The sequence below is a fragment of the Chenopodium album genome, chromosome 27, assembly GCF_948465745.1.
Source record: "Chenopodium album chromosome 27, dcCheAlbu1.1, whole genome shotgun sequence".
NCBI lineage: Eukaryota > Viridiplantae > Streptophyta > Magnoliopsida > Caryophyllales > Amaranthaceae > Chenopodium > Chenopodium album.
Genome location: NC_137860.1, coordinates 21,929,436 through 21,951,677, shown reverse-complemented (window position 1 = coordinate 21,951,677; position 22,242 = coordinate 21,929,436). Strand labels below are relative to the sequence as shown.

Here is a 22,242-nt window from a genome sequence, read left to right as displayed (position 1 = left end):
AATTGCTGAAATTTGGTTTAAAACTGCCTAGGAGGTTTGGTCGGACACTCCTTAGTTCAGCCGCACCACCTTAGTTCTTCTAGTCTTCAAGTTTGATGATATTCAAACCCGAGAGGTGACCACCAAGGAGCTTGCCCTACTACGTGTCACAACATGTGGCACGTTTTCAACTTCTTCGACAAAGTTCCATGCACCCGCGTCAGCCGCGACATGCAGGTGCTCTTTTGTACCTTGCTTTTACTCGACCATATATTTCTTATGCGATATATCAGGTATTCCTTTTTATGCATGATCTAGGGAGCCGCATTATGTGTTATGTTCAGATACCATATACTACTATCATGGGTTACATTCATATTTGTATGCTCCTTTCGACTGATTACTTATTTTGATGCTGATTGAGGATTGGAGGTTGTCCCAACACTCATCGTCGCTCAACTTCAGAATATCGTGGCGTTGCAAATGTTGTCTTTAAGGCTTGTTGGCATTGTAATCGTTTAAGCTATATTGACCTCTTCATAAGACTACTATTATTTATTATGATAATGTTAGTGTCATATATCTATCGTTCTAGCAAAGTAGGTCAACACCAACCGCACCAAACAACATGTAGAAATTGAAATTCATTTTGTTCAAGAAAAGGTTGCTATTGTTTATATTCAGGTTCTCCATGTTCTTAACATGTATTAGATTTCACATATCTTCACGAATGACCTTTCACGAGACTTGTTTTTAGATTTCACAGATCCTGCGTTTGCATTAACGTACGACCCCCCTGCTACGACTGTGGGGTTCTGATATATATCATAGAAAAATAAAATTTGTCGTACATTTAGCTTATATTCGTATACTTATCATTGTAACCCTATATATATATTGATCAATGGCAATCACTCCAATTTCAAAAGTTTTTACGACAACTGGGAGTATGATGTATTCGATTGTTATTAAAGACCTTTAGTTTGAACCTAGAAAAAATCGTAAACCACAATTCTGAAAATTGTCATCAAAATACTTTTAATTTATGATGACAAAGCACCAACAATGAATTTACCGATGTCTTTCTTTTTACTTTTCCTGCGAGGTAGTAGCTGCATAATGAATACCACACTGCACAATACAACATAATTGTCAGCCAGAAATTGAATTGACGTTGATTCTTCTCACTTAGTGTACAATCCACTACCTGCCCAAAAGTGCATGGCCCAATTTTCAACACCTACTTCATATATAATAACGCATAATGCGTTACCAAAAGTCTAAAACTACTACCAAATAAAAAGATTCTAATCTAATTTATTATGGAGTTAAATTCCTACATCAATAGTACATGGAAACTCTGTTCCGTTGGTAGTTTTCTTGGTTGCTTGATTGTTCTCTTTCTTTATAACCAAAGTTTAAGCATTTCAGCTGCTAGAAACACCGTGTTATACTTTGTTCCGTACGATGATTCTGTACCTATACCGGCCAAGGTTTTGAAGCCTCCCAAACATCACGTGAGTATAACCAATAAAACCTCCCCGATTTATAATAGAAGTCTCGTGTCACCTAAAAACCTTGTCCATGCTACTAAAATTATGTTGAATCGCAATGAGAAACGACCGGTGTCAACTCTATTAAACAATATAACGATGCCAAACAAGACGAGTGTACACGAATGCAACATGTTTGATGGTAGATGGGTTTACAAGCCGGATGAGAATCCAGATTATGATACCAATTCTTGTCCATTCGTTGAGGAGAAGATGAGTTGTCGAAAGAACGGAAGGCCGGATTTCGAGTATGAGAAATGGAGATGGGAAGCCAAAGACTGCAATATACCATTGTAAGTATATATAATGGAATAATTAAGGCTAATTACTTGTAACTAAAGTTTTCTTGTACTAATATATATGTAATCGTACAAATATGCATGTTTTAATATTCATTAATTAATCATTATTTACTATGTCATTAATTATTTGTAGGTTTAATGGAAGAGACATGCTAGAAAGGCTAAGAAATAGAAGGGTAATTATTGTTGGTGACTCTTTAAACAGAAACATGTGGGAATCCCTCACTTGCCTTTTATATACATCTATTCCTTCTTCTAGAGTTGAAGTTCAAGCTGAGAGTCCAATGTATAAGGTGATGAAGGCTAAGGTAAACACAAATCGCGCTTACTGTGAAATGGTCTAGGGCGATCTCTTTGGCCAATTCGGACAGATCTCTGTTACGACTTTATAGTAATTCATTTTTTTTTTTATTAAGGAGTATTGGTCATGCAAGTTTGTTTATTTATGTCGCGTTTGATTGCAGGACTATAATACCATTGTTGAGTTCTATTGGAGCCCATTTCTAATTGAATTCGACGAAAATCATAAGAGTAGGAAGAAGGTTCTTGTGTTGGACAAGGTTTCATCTAATTCAAAACAATGGCGAGGGGCTGATGTTATGGTGTTTAATTCAGGGCATTGGTGGAGTCATACCGGAAAATTTAAAATGTGAGTAGCTAAAGATATCTTTTTATTGGCTTATTTTGTCTTGATGCAAACAGTTATTGATATTGTTTTAGTTTTTTAAGTAAGTAATTGAAAATGTTTACATTAAAGTAATTAATACCTAAGGCAACAACATAACAATTTATATTATTCCATCTTAAGCTATTTCACTTCTACATTACTTAATTAATTGAAAGTATTTTAGAACGGGGTTGCCCCAGTTGATCTTCATGATTAACATAGTATGACAATCTAGTGCTTACTCAACAGCCAGCTCATCCATTTGCTTTGTCAGCTGTTTAATCATCACAAACACATGGCCTAGATCCTAACTCCGTTTATCAACGCTAACAATAGTGTCCATTGTCCAAGCTACTTCCTCCATTAAAGCTTAACACAAACACCACCTTCTTCATCATGTCCACCGACACCATCATCTCCCTCCATAAAATTGTCCACCGGCACCACCACCTTCGGCGGCTCTGCCGCCAAATTAAACGAAAACCCTATTAACACTACTAGAATTTATATAATTAACGACAATTCAATAACGACGAACTCAAAATCTCGTCGTTGTAAGCACTATTTATCCACTTTATAACAATGACCAAAAATGTTTCTCGTGAATGACAAAGTGATTGCCGTACTTAGATATTAATAATAAGATATGTCCGTCGTTAATAATTTGGAAAAAGAAAAAAAAAATTAAAAAAAAAGTAGTTTGTCGTTAAAAAGTGACGCGGCAATAAATTTCAGAAAACCGCTAAATTGAAACTTTTTCTATCTTTATACTGCAAAAAAATTTCACGCAAAACCCTTTATTTTCCTGCCTCTTTTTGTTTTTTTTTTTGGATTTCTAATTAGTTCGAAACACTTTCCACACAAAATTCACTGAAAATCAACGCTCAAGCAAATTCACTGAAAATCAACGCTCAAAGCAAATCGATCACTCAAAACAACGATCAAAGCAAATTCACTCAAAATCAAGAAATTCAAGACCTTTGTTCGTAATTATTGGTGAAACGGCTCATCAATTTTCCAAATTTGAAGCTAAAAAAGGGTTAATTTCAGACTTTCGGTAAGTTTATGTCTTTGTTTTGAATTGGGGTTTATTTCAGAATCAATTCTTGTTAATTTCAGATTGGGGTTTATTTCAAAATTGGGGTTTATTTCAGAATCGGGGTTTGAATTGGGGTGATTTCAGAATTGGGGTTTGAATCAATTCTTGTTAATCTGTTGATAATTAGGAGTTTTTCTATAGATAATGTGTATAAATTGGGTTTGAATCAATTATGGCTATGATAAATCTGAATAACTGATTTGATTAAGTTTGTTCTTATGTTTTGTTGATAATCATGTTCGTTTCCCCCTTTTCATTTTATTCTCAATTGAATTATGTTATTTGCCTTTTGGTTTGATAAATTATGTTAATAAGTACTTTGATTTTATTTTTCTGAACTTTTTAATTGTTTGCATGTTCACTTTCCAACTTCCTGATGATTCAATGTATGTATATGGATTTATTTTTTTCATGTTTTCTATAATATTGTGCAATGTCGAATGAATTTCTGGGTGTTTTGGTTGTATATTTATAGTATTAGTTAAAAAAAAATTCACAAGATTTGTTAATTTGAATTTCTGATATGTATTGTAAAAGGACAGCTTTGTTAATTTGGGTGTTTTAATGAATTTTGTATGTTAAGTTATTGAAAAAGGACATGGGTATGGGCGTATAGCTTGAGTACTGTAGAATCGGAAGGTATTAAAACTTTTATAACACCTTGTCTCCCACTGCCCTCCAATCTTCTCACTGGCACACCACATAGCTTCCCCATCAATAGTCCTAGCATCCACCCCAATCCCACATCCTATCTCTTTCAACACTCCCACATCAACATTAATTTTGATAATACCTGTGGGCGGTGTACTCCAGCAATCTTTGCCTCTAATAGTGGTCTCAGCTGGGCGCGAATCTCACCATCCATTTCAATCATGAGCTTTCCTACATACTCCAACACCTCACTAGCGCTCTTCCATTCATTCTCAAACAAACCCCAGTTTCTGGCACCACATAAGACCCCAACAAATCACCATTACCCACCTTTTCTCCTGCACACCCAACCCCTTAAAAGACTGCAGCACCCAGTCTACAAAAGACCTCCAGTTACCTTCCACAGCCTATCTAAAACCACTTGCTTCCCAGACATCCAAGGCACGCAGACAGCAGAAAATAGCATGGCAAACACTCTCATATGTCTCCTCATAAATCCTGCAGTTAGGCGAAATGCTAGAAACACTTTTGTTCAGTCCCTTATTTGTTGGTAACACTTCGTGACACGCCCTCCAGAAAAAGGTTTTAATTCTAGGGATGACCTGCATACTCCACACTCCTCTCATTTCACCAAAATATGAGCAGCTACCCCCCTCCTCCTCCCCTCCATGTATCAAATTAAACACTCACTTAACTACTCTTGATTCTAATTTCTCTTTTAGTGATATTGTTTTATATTTTGATTAGCTTCAGAGTAGTTGCAAAGTTGTAGGTCTTTTTGTAATTTCTAGGAAATCAATAATGATGTCTCAAACACTTAAAGTAGGTAAATAGACATATTTTTGAGATAAAATTAAATGATTGAATAATGGTTCTATTTATATGGAAGAAAGTTTTATCTTTATTACAAAGATTGTAAAATAAAAAAAATGATATGTAAACTAATGTTTCATTTACTAGACCTATAATTTACTAAGCTATAATTACTACGACGAAACATAATCAAGTATGTAAACACAATCAGACACTTAGTTTTGTTTCTACTTTTATTTTTTTTTTAAAGATAGTTTTGTTTCTACTTAGTTCCATCTATATTTGAGATTATTGTGTTTTATCTTTTTTTTTTTTTTTTTTTTTTTTTTTTTTTTTTTTTTTCGCTTATAGAAAATGACTCCTAGTAAGGATTGGATGACCATTGAGGATTATGTTAATGACCCATTATATGTGGAGGGAGTAGATAATTTTTTAGACTATGCATTTCAAAAGTTAAAAACTTCGACAATACGTTGTCCTTGTTGTCAATGTATGAATGGGGAGTCAGGTAATCGTCTACTAGTTTTTGGAGTTGTTAAAAGGTATACCTTTTGGTATCATCATGGAGAAGAGTTAGATGAGACTCAACTCGATTCTGATGATGAGGCTGATGGGAGAGATCATGAAGACCATGATGAAATGCTTAGCATCTTGCAGGATCTTCATCCAGAGTACCATGATGGGAGTTCACCCATTGGTGTTAATAATGTTGAGGAGCCAAATGCCGACACTAAGAAATTCTATAGTTTGCTGAAAGATTCACAAGATCCAGTATATGAAGGTTGCAAGAGTTCTAGAATGTCAGCACTCTTAAAACTCCTTCATATAAAGACTCTTGGTCGCTGGAGTAATGAATCGTTTACCATGCTATTAGATTTCCTTAAGAAAGAGCTTTTGCCCGAAGGATCAAATTTGCCCGATTCTTACTATGAGTCAAAGAAGATCATGAAAGATTTGGGGCTTTCTTATGAGAGAATTGATGCTTGTGTCAATGATTGCATGTTATATTGGAAGGATAATGAAAAGTTGGATGCATGCAATGTGTGTGGTGCTTCAAGATGGAAATCTAACAAACATAATGGGGAGGACAAATGTAAGAAAAATGGTAAGAGAATAACTCATAAAACACTGCGATACTTTCCTCTAAAACCAAGGCTTCAAAGACTATTCATGTGCTCTAAAACTGCTTCTTTGATGACTTGGTATCATGGTAAAAAGAAGAAAGATGGTACGATGAGACATCCTGTAGATGGATCGGCTTGGGAATCATTTGACAAAGAGTTTCCTGACTTTGCATCAGATCCTCGAAATGTTAGGTTAGGGCTTGCAAGTGATGGTTTTCAACCCTTTGCAAATTCAAAAACCAACTATAGTATTTGGCCAGTGGTTCTTATTCCCTATAACTTACCCCCTGAACTTTGTATGAAGCAGTCAAATATGATTCTGTCAATGCTTATTCCTGGTCCTAAAGGTCCGGGTAACGCAATTGACGTATATCTGCAACCCTTAATCGAGGAATTGAATGACTTATGGGCCACTGGGGTAAATACTTTTGATGCAGCAACTCAACATCATTTTCAACTGCGTGCAGCTTTGATGTGGACCATTAATGATTTTCCAGCGTATGCAATGTTATCTGGATGGAGTACTAAGGGGTATTTAGCATGTCCTTGCTGTCTTAAAGATACCTGGTCGAAGAGGCTATCTCATGGGGGCAAAGAATGCTTTATGGGCCATCGAGTGTATTTGCCAAATAATCATAGATGGCGAAAGGATAAGGCTTCATTTGATGGAACAGTTGAGCAGGGTTTACCTCCAAAGCCTTGTTCAATCGACGAAATTCTTCATGAGCTAGAGGATCTCGAAAATATCATACTGTCTAATGATCCACGAGTGAAGACAAAGATATCTCATGAGCTTAGGGGAGACAACTGGAATAAGAAAAGCATTTTCTTTAAGCTTCCATATTGGAGGACACATTTATTACGACATAATTTGGATGTGATGCAGTCACGGTAAGGATTAAGGACAATAATTTTGATGCTTTGACTTTTGTTTGCCAAGTTCTGTTTTATTTATATATTCTGAACACTTCATAACATTATCTTTTCTTAGGATGTTTTCACAAATGAAAACATGGAAACTTATAAGGAGCATGTTCTTGGGCATATGAAAGAGTTGTGGACAAATTGGAGAGGAGATCTATTAAGGTATAATGTTACAAAGAAAAAACTATCTTTAGAAGCTGCTGCTAAAGGTAATCCACCTAAGGGACTTGATAAGCAAGAGTGGAGCTGGCTCATAAAGGAAATTTTTTCAAAGGATGACTTCAAGGTATTTTTTACTTGAGCAGATAGTATGGATATATGTATTGAATTTTTTTGAGATGATAATTTTTTTTTCAGAAAAGAAGTGAAAGAAACTCTGTTAACCGAAGTAAATATCCTAAAGCGTTAATGCCACGTACTGGGAGCAAGCCTATTAGGCAAATCATTTGGGACGATCTGGTATATAATTAGTTTGGTAGTTTATATTCTAATTTGATTTCAAAATGTCAGATATTCTTGGGATAACAATAATGTGACATGTCATGATAGGGAGGAAGTAAAGGGAATAAACCTACTTTGGTTGATGTGTTTTATACCACTCGCAAAAAAGGCAATAGCCTTCCAAACGCGGAGACAATCCAGAAACATGTATGTACTTTATTTACTTTGGTTAACTTTTTTTTTCTTTTTTTTCCTTTCTTTTTTTTCCTTTTTTTTTTTTTTTTTTTTTATGTTTCTTCTTCTGTAATATTAATTTGGTCATGCTTATATATGCTGTAGGCTGAAATTCAAGAAACAATGGAAAAAGATCCATCACTTTCCTATGTCCAGGTAACTATAACTCTCTTTTGCTGTGAGTTATTAAACGTTGTGGACTACTTCAGGCTATTTTCCCTCTCCCCGTAGTGCTTGCTGATTTTGCTGTTCTGTTTTTTTTATTTTGCTGTTCTGCTGTTCTGATTTTGTTAATCTGTTGTTTTGATTTTGCTGTTCCGATTTTGCTGATCTGCTATTCTGATTTTGCTGTCCTGCTGTTCTGATTTTGCTGTTCTGCTATTCTGATTTTGCTGTCCTGCTGTTCTGATTTTGCTGTCCTGCTGTTCCGATTTTGCTGATCTGCTATTCTGATTTTGCTGTCCTGCTGTTCTGATTTTGCTGTTCTGCTATTCTGATTTTGCTGTTCTGCTGCTTGTACTTCTGTCCCCTTGAGTTTGTTCTTTCTTCTAGCATAAACCTGAAGTGGTGGCTGACCTGAATGAGGCGGTTGACCCGAATGAAGGGCTGGGTTACTTGGGTCCATGACATACACTCCCCTGAATTGCAAACTGAAAAAGGCATATTAAACTAGCAAATTGGCAATTTTTGGCTCTCTTGAGAATTAGATAGCATATTGTAAACCCGTACCAAATCTCATACCAGAAAATTAGGTAGCATCGGAAATAATGTCTCATATTTGATTTATTTGAGTTTCGTTATATGTTTTATTAGTTTTGGAGTGGTGAATGTGTTTTAATATCTTGTGCATTGTAGACTTGTAGCCGGAGACTTGAAGAACAGGTCAACTTTTATGGACTGTTGTCAAAAAACAAGAACAAACAAACAAAAACAATCCATGGACACTAATTATTTCCACACAATTTGTGTTCGTACTGTCATTTACTCATTTGTAACTTGTTAACATCAATATACCGTACAATAGCTTTTAAACCTATGCAACTTATGTGTAATAAACTAATAATGTACTTTGTTATGCCTAAACTTTTAGTTAATGCTTGGAAATTATTTTGGGACTCCTTTGATAAATTTGACACACCTTTATTTGAGATGATCATTATAGAGCACAAACTCCATCTAGAGCTAGGTACTGACTATTTCTCTCACACCAATCCCTTTTGTGATAAACTTTTTGTTTGAATCCTAGATTATTGTTCTAAACTTCTATAGTGGATGTAATTTTTCCTAATTCTTATCAGACTTAAATATCAGATTAGTAAGATAAGCAGATGTCAGAGAGGAATTTGTCTGACTTTTAAAATTAAAGGAAATGATAATAATTTTTTATCATGTAGATTTTCCATATGAATATATTAAATGATTTATATATGCCTATTGAGCAGACACTTTATTTTCCATGCATTTTAATTTCTCTATAATTAATTTTGTGTTCGGTAACATACTTTAATTTCTTTCTTTGAAACTTAGGTAGCACAAAAGGTTTTTAAATCCAAGTCTCGAGATCGTGTTGTTGGTTTAGGAGGAGGAATAACTTTAAAAGATATGATTGGACCACAACCAAGTAGAGAAGAGCTTCAAATTGAGTTGACTGCAACCCAAAAAAAAAATGAAGATCTTACAAATCATGTGGAGACTATTCAAGAAGAAAACACCGAACTTAAGAGTCGCATGGGTTTGGTTGAAGCTGAAATGAAGATGTTGAAAGATACATTGATAAAACAATTCAATGCTTCGTTTTCGAATAATGGTTCCAACACACAAACTCCGAGTACCTGATTATGCGTGCAGAGCTTTGATGGTTAAGCCCATAGATTTAAATTTCAATCATTGTTTAGTTTGTTTAAGAATTAATAAATACTTTTAGCATTAAGGTTTACTTTAGAATTTTGACATGGAGTTTTTATTTATTAATTGTGTAGTATGGATCATACTAATTTTGTATGACAATATTTTTACTTGAAATAAAAATTGTTCATGATTGCAGATATTATGTATATACTAACTAATTATTTCATCATAAAAATACAGATTCAAATAATTGTTATAGGCTAGGGCATGCAGCTCTTGTACTATATATCCATTTATAACGACAAACATTTACCGTCGTTGTTTCACAAAATTTTGAATAATTAGATGATTTTCATATGATTTAACGAGGGATAATGTGGTCGTTATTGAATAAAAGTTTGTCGTTTAATGATATTTAATTACGACAACAAGGTGCATCGTCGTTAATAAATAACGATGAAAAGATTTTTTGTCGTTCTTAAGTAACGACAAATATGAACATTGTCGTTAGTTACTAACGACGAACATCGTTGTTATAACCAATAACGAGGGAACCTGTTACATCAACTTGACGATGAAATTTTTTTTGTCGTTAATAATTTTAACGACCACTTTTTAGGCTTATAACGACAAATTTGTTTGTCGTTAAAAACCCTTTTTTTAGTAGTGTAACAAAGAGTGAAATTATGGGCTTGGTTAACCCCAAAGGGTAGGGAAGACCATTTCACCTTGAAATTAATCATCGACATTGTTGAGACATGAGATAGAGGAGAGAGAAGGAGCTATTTTGTGATTTGGGGCTTTGCTCAACGGATGTTTTACGCTTAGCTTGTTGTTAACGCTGAACGCCATCAAACACAATAATGCACAGCTAGCACTATGAACATATCATTACATGTACAGTAACATTACTATCCTTAACTTATTGAATGAAAAGACACCATCACCCCTATAATTTACAAATTATGTTGATCATGAAGATCAACGAGGAATTTCCCTTTTAGAACTTGCTTTGGTAGTGACAGATGTAGCAAAACTTAGAAGTTACCACATGCATGCAAAATCAATCGTCATATCTTTTCCGGTTATTTTATAATCTCATACATATAATTATATATATCGAGGTTTATTAGTCCTTGGGAACAATATATAAGTAATGATGCAAGCTTTTCGATCTCATGTTTCATTCTAGCAAACTCTCAAGAATACATATATATGTACAGATGTACTCCATCCGTACGTGCCTAGACTTTAATAGGAAGTACATTGTTGGCAAACTTATTAAGCTATCTTAACCACCGACCTTCCCCATAATTTTTACTCTATGCCACTCACTTTATTACGTTCAATGTGTTTAGGTATGTAAATTTAAGTAGATGTAGGAAAAAAATGGATAGAGTAAAAAAAAAATAGGTGCCTATAATAAAAGAAAAGTTGAGAATAATAAAAAAGACAGTGTTGTGAGTGAAAGTACTTATGTAAGAGACCTAGTAAATGGGACCTAAAGTGTAAATAGTGTGGGTTAAATGTTAAGGGTTTTAAAAGATATTTGCCTAAATTAGAATAAAATAAAATAGAGTAAATTTTTTATTTATAGACCCCAAAACGAAAAGTGAATCGAACTTTCAGAATACCGGGGCACATGATTTATCTACATTCTTCGTATGCTTACTCCCCTTTTCTTCTTCTATTACAATATCTGCCTTTATTTATTTTACGGAGTATACAAAAATTTCCTTAAAAGAGTATACTTTATGTGATCAAGTTTAACTTTCAAAAACCCTAAAAAATATATTTATGTATTTTATTAAAATATCACAATACTACAATATTTTCACTTTCCTAAATAAGTTTCAAAAACCCTAAAAAAGTTATAAAACAGATGTAATATAGTTCCATATTTGAATTATTTGATAATGCATGCATAAAATAATATGTTAGCTTTTGTCAAAAAAAATAAATAAAAAAATAAAAACAAAAAATAAATAAATAATAAAATAAATAAATAAATAAATAAATAAATAAAATGTTAAAAAATATGGACTAAAATTAAAGTGGATAGTTTATTGTCTCATTAACGGGGATACAAAATCATGATGTGAAACCTTATTTTGGGTGGATTTTAATATGGAGCATACTCATTCTTTCATCAACTCTATGTAATAAGTGTGTCGTCGCATTTTGCTAGTTACCGGCAGAGTACATTTCAACGTCATCGTCATTACATTTTGTACACATCTTTAATCATAAGAAAAGTCTATACATTCCTTGAATCTTTTGTAGAATGAAAAATATAAAGACAAATAAATCCTTTGAATTTAAATCTTACGTAAATGTTTGTAGTTGTCAAGTCGGGACCTAAATTTTGTAACATATATACTTATTGCGTTAGTAATTAATGTAACCACTTTAACTTTATCTTACTATCACACTCTCGCTAGTACACACTTTTATTATATCATTTTTTTGACACCATATTATTCATTATAAAGTAATAGTACGTAATGCTTCCTTTATTTCTAAACAATCGCAACACTTATTTCAATAATATGTTTCGAATACTCGTAACACTTTCTATTCTACTTATCTTGTAGTTTTGAAAGACTTTTAGAATATTTAAATAAAACACAATTAATTAAGAAGACTCTTGTTTAATTTAGAATATCAAATTATTTAAATTTTAACTAACATATAAAGAAAGATTATAACAATTCACTTAGTAAAATGTATATTTACATACATGTCAAAAAGAAATGATAAGGATTTAATTTAATTAAGGGTATTGCAGTATTGATCGATGGATGCAGGAAAAATTAACCTTGAGTATTTAGTTTAATGTCTAAGAGAGTTAATATTAACCTTGTGTGTTTAGATTAAAGTCTAAGAGATTATATAATATTACCATAGTATATTCAAACAAATATTTCTTAAAAAGAGAGAAAAAGAGAGGGGTGGTATCGATTAATTCTTTACATCAAGCAGTCATATTGATAAGGCCGGTAAAATGAATAAAATTGAAATTTTGTAAGAAACCACCTTCTAAACACCAAAAACAGTGAGAATCCACCTTTAAAAAGAATGTTGTAGTAAAAACCATCTTATGAATTATTTTTTGTTGCAATATACCACCTACGGCTGCAATTCATTATGTAATTCATAAACTCCATAATTGATTAATGAGCATGTGGTCATTTCTTGTATATATGTTGGTGGTAAAGTGCAACAAAGTTGGTCTTTGGGTAATCAACTAATCAATGTCAGAGTTAATGGTCAACAATCAACATCACATATGTGGTAAATTGCAACAAAGTAGTAGTATTTATAAAGTAGTTGATTACAACATTTTTTTAATGGTGGTTTCTCAAAATATTTAGTTTTTATAATGCGATATATATTAAAAATGTCCAACAAATTTTTTTTAAAAAAAAATGACGGAGACTGTGTCATTTTTTTTTAAAATGACACCATAACATGATGATGTGTTATGTTGTGATTGGTCTATTTTTTATTTATTTTAAATGCCTAAATGTACTATTATGTATTTATAATTGTAAATTCATGTATTTTTTTTTAAAGAATACATAATTATTGTTTTTTACAATCTATTTTTATCTTTTTAAAATTATTTTTGAAAATTAAATTATAACTAATATTTAGAAATAAAAAAAAAAATCGTCTTTGTTCTTCATTATTCTTCATTCATGATTTTAATTTGAAAACCCCCCAATTCTTAATCTATTCAAAACTTAAACCAAAATCCCGTCCAATGATTACATTTATTGGGTTTCGAATTGAATCTGCTTCATTGATTCGTATACATATTTCGTTGGCCGATTGATAATTTTGATTTATGTAAAAATAATGTTGTTTGATAGATTTGAGGATGAAAATAGGCTGGAGTGGGTATTATGATGATCTAAAACACATATCTTTCAATTATTTTGACAATCAATGGATAGGGAGGGTGTGCTCTGCGATTTACAGTTTGATTTTTTTTCGCAAGCCTATTTGATCCAGAATCGAGATCTGTGATTTTTTTTTTTAAATCTATTTGTGGTTAGGTAATTACCTATATTAGTAAAGTAATTACCTTTATTTAATTAGTAAATTACCTGTATATAGTTAGGACATTTAATTGCCTTGTATTTAGTATTTTTCACAAAAAAAATTTATTATGGTGACTATGAAACATAAAGGAGCATGGAAGTTGGTGTGATGTTGCTTGTTTAAGCATAAAGGCTGAACAAAAATAAATGAATGCATTATGATGATCATGAAACATTAAGGAATGTGGAAGCTGGGGCGATGATATTTACTTATTAAAGCACATAATTACGCCTTCTTTGGCAAAAGTAGTGGTAGCGGGTAGCTTTTAGCGATCTAGTAGCGAATAACTGTTAAGGTAGCAAGTAGCTGTCAATTAGTAATGGGTAGAGATTAGCTGTCAAAGTAACGATTGATAGTATGAATGTTTGGTAAAAGTAGCGGTTATGATACTTAATATATCAAAATTTAATTATATAAATGTTAGTTGAAAAGTAATAAAAATTTGTCAAACACTACCCGCTACTTCTAAACGCTACTATTATTAACGTTTGAGAAAAGCTACCTAAACACTACCTCTATCACTAACCGCTAATAGAATCGCTATCTTGCTAAACACTCTCAATTTTTTTTTATTAGTGTTTTGACTAGTCAAAACGCTAATCGCTACCTAAATCTCTACCACTAAACAGGGCCATAAAATACATTACTCTAAATAGAGTTTTTTTTTTTTTTAATTTTTATTTGCATCATTTAATTAGTTCTAGTAATATGACTAATATCTCAAGTCTCTAGTTCATTACTCTAGATAGAGTTTCGCTCTGTACATTATCTAGTTCTAGTAACATCTCATGTCTCTAGTACATACATTACTCTAAATAGAGTTTTTTTCTGTGCATCATAGCCATCATTTATGTAAAAGCTTTAAAGCATTTATGATACATGACTCGATGTACAAGTATTTTAAACCACACAAATTAATTGGAAAAAGTTTAAACTATTATAAAACGGAAGTATCCATTAATTACTTTGTACAACTCAAGTATATAGCTATCTACTTCCTCCGTTCTATTAATATTGCAACAAGGAGGAAATTATGCATTCCAAAGCACATTATATATATGCTAGATATCTATAATTGTGTAAGAGTAAAAATTATAAAAAGTTGATATTGTGAAAGTATTTTATGAGACGAATCCAATAAGATCCCACGTGACCATATTTTGCTTAACGTATAAATCTATATTATATGGTCAAACAAGAGTGATGAATAGTACAAAAAGTCCATTATTGTAATATTAATAGAACGGAGGAAGTATGTAACAATTTTAAACCGTCCCTTGCTAGTCTTCTAGGTTTCGATAAGTAAATAGTAATCTAACATGTGCAAATACATATTCAGGTGGGATTTAGTTGAATACAAAGGACAACTAGTGGAGGAAATGCCAGTAGAATTGGCATACGATTTGGGCATGAAAACATGGGCGAAATGGATTGAAGAAAACGTCGACCCCAAGAAAACAAGTGTGTTCTTTAGGAGCATTTCAGCAGAACACGATGGAAAACATTGGTGTTACAACTTAACTACACCTATGAAGGATAATGAAGCCTTTAAATCCTCCTTTCCGATATCACTAATCAATGTTATCGAAAACACGATCAAATCATTGAATAAAACACAAGTGAAGTACTTGAACATCACCAAGCTTACGGAGTATAGAATTGATGCACATCCATCCGTGTATAGGAGCAGCTGGAAATGGAAGGTGTACACCACCAAATATAAGAGGTTTCTTCCGTCCTACGCCGATTGTAGTCATTGGTGCCTTCCTGGATTACCCGATACTTGGAATCGATTACTTTATGCTTCTCTTTTTTTTGATACTTCAAAGAACATCTCAAGCTCGTAACAGATTTTCATTCACTCTAATTGTTAATATTGTCATCTATTATTTTCTATAATTTCACACATTGACGGGGTGATAAGCCAATTAAGCATGATATGTACACGATTGAAAATTCTGTATAAATCCTTTTTTTGTTACAACCTTAGCCAAGACTTTGTTTTCATTGTAATTAACTTTAGGCACTTTTCATTTTTTTTTTTTTTTTTTTTGGTGAAATAGGCACTTTTCATTATATATCAAAACAAATCTGAGTGGCAGTGTTTGTGTCAATTTCTCAAAGTGATGTACACCGGTCGAAATTTGCATGAGGGTTAGGGCTTGTTCATATTTACTGAACTGAACTGAACTGAACTGATTGGAGCTGAACTGAACTGAACTGATTGGAGCTGAACTGAACTGAACTGAACTGATTGGAACTGAACTGAACTGAACTGAATTGAGCTGAAATTAATATTTTATGTGAGAGGGAAATTAAGAGCTGAACTGAACTGAACTGAACTGAACTGAACTGAATGGAGCTGAACTGAACTGAACTGAACTGAACTGAACTGATTGGAGCTGAACTGAACTGAACTGAACTGAAATTAAGTAAATGTGAACAGACCCTTAGTTTATCTTATGAACTTGGAAATTAGTTATGATTGTTTACATTTTGTTGTATGGCGGTTGTGACATATCCCTTATACTACCTCCGTTAATTTTTAGTTACAACAAAGTGGTATAATTTGTGAGATAATATAAAAAATTCCTGTGTTACAAATAAAAATAAAAGGAGGTAGTAAATAAGTTGTTAATGAACTTATGCAATGGTGTGTCACCTGATCCTGATGTAACCGAGCTTTCTTTTCTATCTTGGCTATGATAGAGTAAGTTTGTAGGATTTTGTTACTTGCATAATCACCTAGCTAATTTTGACTGGTCGATTGTTAACAAATCACATGACACACTTTGCACGCCCAACCTTTAGTAGCATAATTGAGGGAAATTTTAACATATTATGAGTGATTATTGATAAGGAAAACGATCCCGACCTTTAGATAGCCTAATTGGGGGAAATTTAAGTGATGAGGTCCTAGGATATTGCATTGAGTTTTGGAAGAGCTTGTATAATTAGACCTCCATTTTTTTGGAAGAGCTTGGATAGTTAGACCTCCTCCATTCAAGGTAAAGGCCTAGTTGGGCCATTTGTGTTGTATCTTACAAGTGTTATATATGTAATTGATAGATTTTTATTTTAGGAATCAATTTGATGAATATTCAATTCATTTTTATAGTTTCTTCTTTTCCTTCCAGATTTTAGAAAATCTTGTACATATTTTAAACATTTTCTCCTGTTAAGTGTTAATGCACTAGCGTTATCTGAACTTTATTTGTTCTCAATTAACTTTGAAATAAATGTATAAAATTATTATTAATTAAATAAAAACAATTTTCTAATACGTACACTTATGCATGATTTATTGTTCAAAATGTTGAAATTCACAATTTGATTTGGAAACTGAATTAGAGAATCAATCAGTTATGGATTTGGATTTATCTTTGAGGAAAGATAGTGGAAAAAAGATTGCCAAGGATGATACTGTTGCCGAAAATAAGATGGATAATTCTTTGGTAGGTAAATCTTTTTCTAATGAGTCTATCCATAATTCCATCTCAGCATCTCAAGCGAATTTCCTTCGAAATAAGAAAAATATCGACCCTTTGGATCCGCTTAATATTGATAGGGGAAGCCCTGCTTCGAGTCCTTTCAATAATCCTTTGTTTACTGTGAATGTTAAAGTAGCCTCACAAACTCCTTCAGCTCTCAAAGAACACAATCATGAATTTTCCACAAGTGCCAATTACTCTGGAAACAATAGCTCCCCCAGCATACACAGCGTTCGTAGATTACAGGATGGAGGGACCGACTTGTGTCAAAGTTCATCCAGTAGCGAACAAAGCCGAAACTCCAAGTGAATTCATTCCTGCCACCGAACCACAACCCGCCGGAGATGATAGTAACAGTGTACATACCTCTTAGAATGAAAGGCCCTATGTACGCACTGAGAGAGGCGTACCTGGGTCTTCTACCTAAGGTTTATTTGAGCCCTTATGACCGTTTCCCAAAATTTTCAATGTTTGATATGTCTATAAAAATTATGATATGGAATGTTCAGGGAGTAGGAAGCAAATTAGCTGCTATCAAGGAGCTAATTAGAATCAATGATCCTACTATGTTAGCTTTCGTTGAAATACACTCAAGTGGTGAGCAAGCTCAGAAAGTTTGTGATAGAATTGGATTCTCCGGCCAAACCAGGGGTGATGCTAAGGGGTTTAGCAGAGGTATTTGGCTATTTTGGAAATATGAAGATATTGATGTTGCAGTCTTAATTGGATAATCACTCCCAACATATAACTGTTGAAATTGCTAAAAGGGGGGAGGATCCTTGGGTTTTCTCGGCTATTTATGCTAGTTCCGACTCGACTCTTCGTAAGGACCTTTGGCAAAAGTTAGAGAACCTGAAGAATTCAATTAACAGTCCCTGGCTATTGGGTTGTGATTTTAACGACACTCTAAGCATGTCTAAGAGGTCGGGAGTAGGTGGTTCGCAGATGGCAAAGAGGTGTTTCGAGTTTAGTAAGTGGGTGGATGAGATACAATTGATTGATTTGGGTTGTTCAGGGCCTTAGCACACTTGGAGTTGGGGTCTTTCGGCTGCGACCTTTAAGTCAGCAACGCTAGATAGAGGTCTAGCTAATGAAGATTGGAGGTTGAAGTTCCCTGAGGGTGCAGTTCGTAATCTTCCTCGCTTTACCTCAGATCATTGTACAATATTAATAAGTAATTCAGGTTTTGCCCCAATCCCAAGAGCTTTAAAGCCATTTCGTTTTCAGGCAGCCTAGATTCACCATGATCAATTTGATAATTCCGTGTCAATAATTGGAAGAACGATGTTCCCTTAATCCCTTTTTTACCCAATTTTGCTGATTTGTTGAATGATTAGAATCGAGATCAGAGGTATTCCGCAACATTTTTAAGAAAAAAAGCAGAGCTCATGGCTAGACTTGAGGGGATTCGGAGTTCTTTGTCTTCTGGAGGGTCGCGCCATCTCATCAAATTAGAGGAAAAACTGAAAATTGAGATGAACAAAATCTTGGATGAAGAAGAGACTTTTTGGTTCCAAAAGTCGAGAGTTGATGCGCTTTGTGACAGAGATAGGAATACCCGGTACTTTCATCCTATTATGACTATTAGGCGCAAGAGAAATCGGATCGAGACTTTGAAGGGAGGTGATGATAATTGGATAACTGAGCCTGAGCAAGTAAAACAACTTGTTTTAAAGTATTGACAGAATCTTTTTACTGAAGAGGATCCTTCGAACAGAGGTACTGGTTTACTGCTTGACTATTTCCCTACTATTGCACAGGATGATTGGGAGACCATCACTCGACCTTATGCTTAATGTGAGGTTGTTGCTGCTCTTAATAGTATGAATCCGTACAAGGCTCCGGGCCCTGACGGTTTCCAACCTCTTTTTTACCAACGATATTGGGACTTGGTTAACCTGAGTTTGGTAAAGATGGTCATGGATGTGCTTGAAGGTAGATATTTTCCGGATGGTTTTAATGATGCTTTCCTTGTGGTCATTCCTAAAAGTGATGTTCCTCAAAGGGCTAATCATTTAGGTCGATTGGGTTGTGTAACATTACTTATAAGGTGGTTACAAAGGTGATTGTGAATCGGCTTAACCCATTTCTTCCAACCTTGATTTCACCTACGCAATGTAGCTTTGTGTAGAAGAGACAAATTACCGATAACATCATAATTGTGCAAGAAATGTTACATTTTATGCGAAGAAAACAAGGTCAAGTGGGATATATGGCGGTAAAGATTGATTTTGAGAAAGCTTATGATAGATTAAGGTGGAGCTTCATACGTGAATCTTTACTTAAGTTAAGATTGCCGCAACATATGATCGAGTTGGTAATGTTGTGCATCAATTCGGCTAAGTTGACTGTACTTTGGAATGATGAACGAACTACGAAGTTTCAACCATCACGAGGAATTCGACAAGGAGATCCTTAATCTCCTTATATTTATTTGATATGTATGGAAAGATTAGCGCATCTAATTGATAGAGAGCTTAAGTTAGGGACTTGGAAATCAATAACAGCAAGCTGAGGTGGGCTTCCCGTGATGAACTTAGCCTTTGCTGATGACCTGATATTGTTCGGAGAGGCAACCATGGAACAAGAAATAGTGATGAAACAATGTCTCAACATGTTTTCAAATCTTCGGGTAATAAAGTAAGCACCGATAAGTCCCGAGTTTATTTTTCTCCTAACACGAATCTGAATCTAGAGATGCCATTTGTGGACTCCTAGAGATAAATGGAGAGCACGAATGATTTTGGTGCGTACCTTGGTGTACCAACGATTAATGGGAGAGTTACAAAGGCGAGCTACCAATATTTGATTGATAAAATTGATTAGAATTTGAATGGTTGGCAAGCTAAAACTCTCTCTTTGGCTAGTAGAACAACATTGGCGCAAGCTTCTTTGTCTTCCATTCCATACTATACAATGTAATCCACCAGACTTCCTAAAAGGACGTGTGACGATTTAGACAAGAAGACTAGAAATTTCGTCTGGGGTAGCACGGATGAGAAGCGAAAAACCCATCTGGTTTCTTGGAACAAAGTCACCAGACCAAAGAGTGAGGGGGACTTGGTTTGCGTTCTATGAGGCAATCGAACTCTGATTTTTTATCCAAGGTTGGTTGGAGGGTGCTTACGGAACCCGATGCATTGTGGTCACGAATACTAAGACATAAGTATTGTGACGGGTGTTGTGACATTGATGACATGTTTAAGCCAAAGGCCGATTATTCGAATCTATGGAAGGGTATTGTCGAGAATATTGATGTTCTTAAGAAGGGGATATGTGTGGCAGTTGGCAATGGAAAGGCAACTAAATTCTAGCAACACATGTGGGCTAGTTCGAAGCCTTTGATTGCTCAAATAATTGTTGATCCTCATGCTCAGTGGCTAGAATATAAGGTCCATGACATGTGGGATGCGAATCGTGGCAGGAAGATTGAACTTTTTGCGGATTATCTTCCTGATGATGTTCTTCAGCAGATTCAGGCCTTTGAACTTATTAAAGATGGAGATGTAGTAGATAATATACACTAGAATGGCAGCCCGAAGGGTGGTTTCTCTATGACATCTACGATGAAAATAATTCGAAGAGTTGATGAGGCAGTGGTGAATCAAAGGAAAAGGAAGTGTATATGGAATTTGGAAGCCCCCAACGCATCCGATTCTTTTTTTGGCTAGCTTATCAGGAAAAACTCATGACTAATGCGACGAGATTTTTAAGACACTTGACCTAGGACCCTCGTTGCTTGATGTGTAGCCATGTTGAAGAAAATATAGAGCATATACTGCGGTTTTGTCCTGCTTCAAAGGTTGTGTGGGGTATACTTGGTGGTCGATTTGAGGGGTAGCAACATTTTAGTTTACAAGAATGGACCCTGTACAATATTAATTACAAGAGGGAGATTAATTGTGAAGATTGGCCCCTAATTTCCTCTGTTTTGTGTTCGTGGCTTTGAAGGTGGAGGAACGAAAAGAGTTTTAATCGTGAATGTGAAATTCCTTTGGGTCAAGCAGCATTTATTTTGGTTCGGTTAGGGGATAGCATATGAAAGGGATCTCACCAATAGACTGAGCAGATCGACTAAGAGAAGGAAAACTGAGATATTTGTTAGGTGGGATGCTCCTCCTTTGGGGTGGGTTTGCCTTCACACTGAAGGGGATGCAAAGGGCAATCCAAGTCCTGCTGGAGCAAGCTGGTGGTATCATTCGGGGTCCAGGAGGTGAGATCTTCGAAGCTTACGTAATGAAGTGTGGCTCTTGTACTTGTACTAGACTTGAGTTATTAGATGTGCTCCGGGGCCTTGCCATTGCCTGGAATGGAGGTCACCGAAATATTATGCTAAGGGTAGACTCTCAGGTTGTGGTCTGTATGTTGGTGGATCCTACTCCCACCAACTTTCCTTTTATTCATCTTATCCGGAAGTGTAAGTCCCTAATCAAAAGAAGTGGTTGGGAAGTCATCATCGAGCACTGTTTCAGAGAAGCTAATCGGGCTGCGGATTGGTTAACTAATTATGGAGTTCTCTCGAAACAGATTTTGGTGATTTTTGAGGCGATCCTGGTGGATCTTCGAACCGTTTTATTGGAGGACTTGCGCGGAGTGGTTTTCCCAAGACAAGTTCGGGCTAATAATGAGTAGTTGTTTCTTGTTTTAGTTTGTTTAGTAGTTAGTTGTTTCATTTTATGTTCTTTTCCTTTTAGTTTGTTTTTTTGGCTTCACAAAAAAAAAAAAAAAAAAAAAAAAAAAAAAAAAAAAAAAAAAGTTTAAAATGTTACACGATCACATTAATCCATTGATCGTGGTATAATTATTATTAAAGGAATATTGCACCTATGTGAAAAGGGGGAAAGATGATTACTTGTTTCATGGAGAATGATATTGAGCTTGAATCTGCTAATAATAAAATCGTTGTTTTTTTCGGTTATATTCTTAAATTAATTTTTATAATTGAATAATGAACATTTGTTATGAGACGTAGAAAGTATAATATAAAATCAATTGTAAATTACAATTTG

General features: G+C 34.4%; 2 protein-coding genes across 2 annotated transcripts; both read left to right on the top strand.

Annotated features, from left to right (window-relative positions):
- Positions 1–1,279: 1,279 nt before the first annotated feature.
- LOC145620583 (protein trichome birefringence-like 40) lies at positions 1,280–15,589 on the top strand. Its single transcript, XM_081675275.1, has 4 exons — positions 1,280–1,825; positions 1,968–2,142; positions 2,299–2,483; positions 15,082–15,589. Exons 1-4 carry the CDS (start codon positions 1,302–1,304, stop codon positions 15,587–15,589), a joined length of 1,392 nt encoding a protein of 463 aa, XP_081531401.1. The 5' UTR covers positions 1,280–1,301.
- Positions 7,180–9,834, top strand: LOC145620584 (uncharacterized). The gene is made up of 5 exons (XM_081675276.1): positions 7,180–7,398; positions 7,470–7,571; positions 7,662–7,760; positions 7,893–7,943; positions 9,315–9,834. Exons 1-5 carry the CDS (start codon positions 7,201–7,203, stop codon positions 9,621–9,623), a joined length of 759 nt encoding a protein of 252 aa, XP_081531402.1. The 5' UTR covers positions 7,180–7,200; the 3' UTR covers positions 9,624–9,834.
- Positions 15,590–22,242: the final 6,653 nt, after the last annotated feature.

Bases quoted from the DNA above. Each gene is read 5' to 3' on its own strand.
- LOC145620584 (XM_081675276.1), top strand. From the start codon at position 7,201: ATGGAAACTTATAAGGAGCATGTTCTTGGGCATATGAAAGAGTTGTGG. The intron at 7,572-7,661 runs GTATATAATTAG...ATGTCATGATAG, and splicing joins AAATCATTTGGGACGATCTG to GGAGGAAGTAAAGGGAATAA. The intron at 7,944-9,314 runs GTAACTATAACT...TTTGAAACTTAG, and splicing joins CATCACTTTCCTATGTCCAG to GTAGCACAAAAGGTTTTTAA.
- LOC145620583 (XM_081675275.1), top strand. From the start codon at position 1,302: ATGGAGTTAAATTCCTACATCAATAGTACATGGAAACTCTGTTCCGTT. The intron at 1,826-1,967 runs GTAAGTATATAT...AATTATTTGTAG, and splicing joins AAAGACTGCAATATACCATT to GTTTAATGGAAGAGACATGC. The intron at 2,143-2,298 runs GTAAACACAAAT...GTTTGATTGCAG, and splicing joins ATAAGGTGATGAAGGCTAAG to GACTATAATACCATTGTTGA.